Source organism: Sinocyclocheilus anshuiensis, unplaced genomic scaffold (assembly GCF_001515605.1).
Source record: "Sinocyclocheilus anshuiensis isolate Anshui unplaced genomic scaffold, SAMN03320099.WGS_v1.1 scaffold1809, whole genome shotgun sequence".
NCBI lineage: Eukaryota > Metazoa > Chordata > Actinopteri > Cypriniformes > Cyprinidae > Sinocyclocheilus > Sinocyclocheilus anshuiensis.
In genome coordinates, this window is record NW_015538093.1 from 263,341 (window position 1) to 268,289 (window position 4,949).

Genomic DNA, 4,949 nt, shown 5'->3' on the forward strand with positions numbered 1-4,949 from the left:
TTTATTTGCAAAAACAGATAACTCCGTTTTTTAAAATGTTCAAAAATCATGCTTTTTATTAAGTTATGTTTTTATTGTGTTCTATTGTGTTAGTTAGCTGTTTTTTTTTAGTTATTTTTTAACCGTGTCAAAATAACCCAACTGTAGTTTGATTGAGATTAATTGCAATGCACAATGAAAAAACATGATTTTTTATCTGTTTTTGCAAATTAACTCTTCATACACACATATATATATATATATTCTGATCTTCCATCTGCATGCATTTTATAACCCTGTACTCTTCCTGTGACACCTATTGACTCATTTTCAGGACAAACATCTCAGTCTTCCCCGTCTCAAGCGCTTGTGAAAGGAGCAGGTTGTGTGGGGTTGAGGTTGGAGTGCTGTGTGAGATGTGTATTTGCATGATTTACTCCATTGTAATTATCTGAAGGGGAAAGCGGCTTTTCCGGTGCTGAGTAATGAATATGTTGTTTTATCATCAACAGCCTCCATCAGTGTGATGAGAAAGAAATTAATTTTTGAGAATTGTTAACAACTGAGTTATCTGTTTTTGCAAAAGAACTCTTCGTATTTTCTTTGTGTAAGGGTTATATCACATTTATTTGGGGATATAATGGCACCAGGATGCACTGCAGGAAGATGACAGGCTGGTAATGTTCTGTGCAATATCTGCTGGAAAACCCCGTTTCAATCTGACATTCAATTTGACGCATGCCTCCTTGTGTGTAAAAACATACTTTGCAATTAAGCTCTTTCTGATTCTAAACTAAGCACATGTGAACATAATGAGTAATTACAGAAACAAATGACATGGGAATCTCAGGAAGCTAAACTAAAACTAAACTAAAAACGGACTATAAAACTCAGAAAGAACAGAGGCCCCTTCTCTAGATGGATCCTGTTGCCATAAACACTAAATTAGCTTTTTGCTTCACAAGATGTTTATTGATGGACTGGAGTCATGTGGATTATTGTGATGTTATTATCAGCTGTGCGGACTGTCATTCTGATGGCACCCATTCACTGCAGAGCATCAATTGGTGAACAAGTGATGTGATGCTATATTTCTCAAAACCTGTTCCAATGAAGGAACAAAGTCAACCATTTTTTAAGTCAGACTTATGTTTTTGGTTTTTTAGATTATTTTACCAAGAACAAGACCTACACAGCAGATTAGCCATGTTACTATAAGGTAAACAATAGTAAAAGTCAACCCACCTTCATTTTCAAAAAACCCACTGTGTGTTGGTACCTAAACTTACCTGGGCATCCAGTTAATCCAGCTTCACTATGCAGGCTCCAGGTGTCTCAAGGTAGGGTAGGATTGTGAAAGGCCTCTTCTCATATATTTTAAGGAATTATTATGCCTGCTCTTCACTGCCACTGCAGCACTGCTAAACCAGTGCTACTTACATGCAATACATTTTAATCTTAAAATTATATTAAACATAAAACATAGCTACACATGAAGAAGAAATATATAGCCAACCATACTCCTTGTATTTTAGACAGTACCACGAAGGAAAAGCTTAAAGAAGTACAAAAAGGAAACTCATGGATTTTTACAGAATGAATGAGTTCTCCAAAGTAATGCTTGACTTGTACTAAACTTAGCTAACTAGCATCAACACTATTTTATACCCACAGGAGATCCCCACTGCCCATTTTAACGCTTTAAATGGAACTTACTGTCACTTCATTCTTTTGAAAAGTTTGTTGCTGTTTAATTGGTGCTTTGATAAAGTTGTGAAAAAAAAAACAGAATGTGGAAACGATATGTTACACAATGTAAACAAAATGTAACAAGTTTATTAAGTTGCAGAGACAACTATTTTATGAATCTATCAAAAAATTAGGTTTCAAATCATTAATTAGAACAATATAATCTTAGAATAATGAAATAATAAAAAATAGTCATAGTATAAAACTGATCAATTTCCAAACAAATGGGAAATAACTCTCAGAAAGTGGACCCAAACTCCAGTGCTGCTGAAGTATCATCACGGATGACTTCAGAGGCGTAAGGGGGGCACTGGCATGGTGACATCACGGAAGAACCGATGAACAAGGGCGTTCTTTGCTGAGATCCTCTTGTTAGGATCATAGATCAACATTTGCTGTGGAAAAAAAAAAACATTTTTAAAACTAGAAATGTTCAAATTAAAATCAGTATTGTTTCCAGGTAAAAACTGTGGGGTAGAGATGTATAATTCAATCGTATTCACTCGAAAACAAGGATGGACAGGGGACGTGGGTGGGTGGGTAGATCTCCTATGAATCAGATTATCAGTCATCACCACCAATCCAAAAATTACAAATTAATTTTGATACTTCCTGTACAAATCATGTCACACTTGATTGATCATTGGTGACAATTGAGTCTTCTGGTAATTGTGTACTTCCCTAGTTGAAAACATTAACTTACTGAATTTTTATGATTAGAATAAAGATATTTAATTTAAGCCTGCGATATGGCCACTGAGAATCCGCCTTTAAAGTGAAAAGCATCCTCTGAGTACACACAGTACCACAAGGCATGCTTTGGCATAGGAAAAATCAGTAGGGGGCATTTAGTGATATCCTTGAAGAAAAAAAAATCTCTCAGTCTTTATTCAGAGAAATAAAAAAAAGTGCAGTGCAAAGACAAAACATTTTGATGTCACACCATCATCAGTGTCTACGTATAGATTACTACAACTTCTAAAGCACATTAACCATTAATCTTCTAAGACATGTATACTGAAGTCAGTTTTTAAAAAAATTATCTGATCTCATTTATAGATCTTTTTACCTTTTTACATCTAAAACAGTATAATTCTTCAGTATAATTCAATATACATGATTCATTATAGTTGTATACTTGCATAAGCTGTTTATACTTCAATCATATTATAAATATATATATGTATATATGTATACGGTATATAAAATATAGCTACAAGCAGCAATTAAAGGGCCCAAACACAACAGAGTCAGAATGAGGATTTAAGCATGGCAGGAAGCATCAGACCAATTGCAAAAATGTGGACAAACATCTGGACATGATTTTAAGCAAAATGGTTGAAAGTACAATAACTAGTAATATCATTTAAATGGGACCTACTATGCAAAAATCACATTTATAAGGTGTTTAAACAGTTGTGTGGCCGCATTGGTTAAAGAGTCGGACTCGTAACACAAAGGTTGTGGGTTCGAGTCTCGTACCGGCAGGGATTGTAGGTGGGGGGAGTGAATGTACAGCGCTCTCTCCACCTTCAATACCACGACTGAGGTGCCCTTGAGCAAGGCACCGAACCCCCAACTGCTCCCCAGGCGCCGCAGCAAAAAACTGGCTGCCCACTGCTCCAGGTGTGTGTTCACAGTGTGTGTGTGTGTTCACTGCTGTGTGTGTGCACTTTGGATGGGATAAATGCAGAGCACTAATTCTGAGTATGGGTCACCATACTTGGCCACATGTAACGTCACTTCACTTCACTTGTGTGAAAACAGCCAGCCTATAATGATAAAAATCTTTAAGGCAAATAATTTAAGGCAAAAGCTTTCAATAATCAAATTAATGAATAATACCTCCAATGAAACAAAGCAATTAAAACTAAAACTCCTTAAATACAAATACTAAATTAAATACAACTCATTTTCCCTTTTTTTTTTTTGTGGCTTCTGTCATATCTGGAGGCAACCAGGCACCGCTCAACACCTGTGCAGTACCATCCCAATGGAGAAGCATGGTGGTAGTAGCATCATGCTTTGGGGGTGTTTTTCAGAGGCAGGGACTGATTATGGTAAAATGAAAGCTGAATACAGCAAAATATAGAGATATCCTTAATGAAAACTAGAGGTCAGCCGATAGTGGATTTTACTAATATTGATAGCTAGGTTGGACCACCATAGATTTTTGCCGATAACCGATAGATCCAGCAATCAACTATCGATGCTGATTAATCAGTAAAACTGATCAATCAGTCGACCTCTAATGAAAACCTGGTCCAGAGTGCTCAGGACCTTAGACTGAGCCGAAGGTTTACCTTCCAACAGGACAACGATCCTAAGCACACAACCGAGATGATGCAAAAGTGGCTTAGGGACAAATTATTGAAAGTAACCCAGTCAAAGCCTGGACCTGAACCCAAACAAATATCTCTGGAAAAAACAGAAAATGGTTATCCATTGACAGTCCCCATCCAACCCAACAGAGCTTGAGAGGATCTCCTCTAATCCAAGAGTGAGAATACAAATACAAATTGCCAAAGGTTAAGGATAGTAACACTTTCCAAAGTATGTGCACCTTTCTGCAGATTAATATAAATGAAGATTTTTTTACAAACTGTGCTGTTAAATATCAAGCATGTTGCCAATAAATGGATAACCCCTGCACAACAGCATGCCACCCAAACAAGCTGAATAATAGATCTGTAATATTGGTTCAAAATGATAGCAAGATTTTGTGAAGAACTAATAACTTACAATGACCACAGATCTCATATCCTTTTGTGCGTTTAGAATGTTCAGGATGTCAGGTGAATATACAGCATTGTCACGAGCAATGGAAGACCACTACCCCATAGCCCATATTTGTGACCGATGCTGCTGATCTGGTGCAAAAGGAGTGAGCCAAGTATGATTCTGGGAAGAGACCACAGAACTGGCAGACTTTGCAAAGTTGTGTAGCAAATCTGGATCTGGACATGACCTTTCTCTCCTCAGTGATGAATTCATTTGGGTAAGCATGAGGACACAGGTTCAGGAAAGGGGCATGGAATTGACAGGACAAATGACAGTAGGGGTAAACGTACCTATTAAGATCAACAAAATCTACATTGAGGCATTTTTAGTGCACAAGATAGCTGTTTCAGTACAAGAAGTTATATTAAAATAAAATATTAAAGGGATAGTTCACCCAAAAATGAAAATTTGATGTTTATCTGCTTACCCCCAGGGCATCC

At 36.9% G+C, this 4,949-nt stretch overlaps 1 protein-coding gene across 4 annotated transcripts in view; it reads right to left on the reverse strand.

The window, feature by feature from the left end:
- Positions 1 to 1,795: 1,795 nt before the first annotated feature.
- Positions 1,796 to 4,949, reverse strand: part of cdk2 (cyclin dependent kinase 2) — a 45,611-nt gene continuing 42,457 nt past the window's right edge. For all 4 annotated transcript variants that reach the window (XM_016479696.1, XM_016479695.1, XM_016479697.1 and 1 more), the window contains exon 8: positions 1,796 to 2,123. In XM_016479696.1, coding sequence (XP_016335182.1) covers positions 2,019 to 2,123 — 105 coding nt within the window. In that variant the 3' untranslated portion in view covers positions 1,796 to 2,018. The remainder of the gene's footprint in view (positions 2,124 to 4,949) is intronic.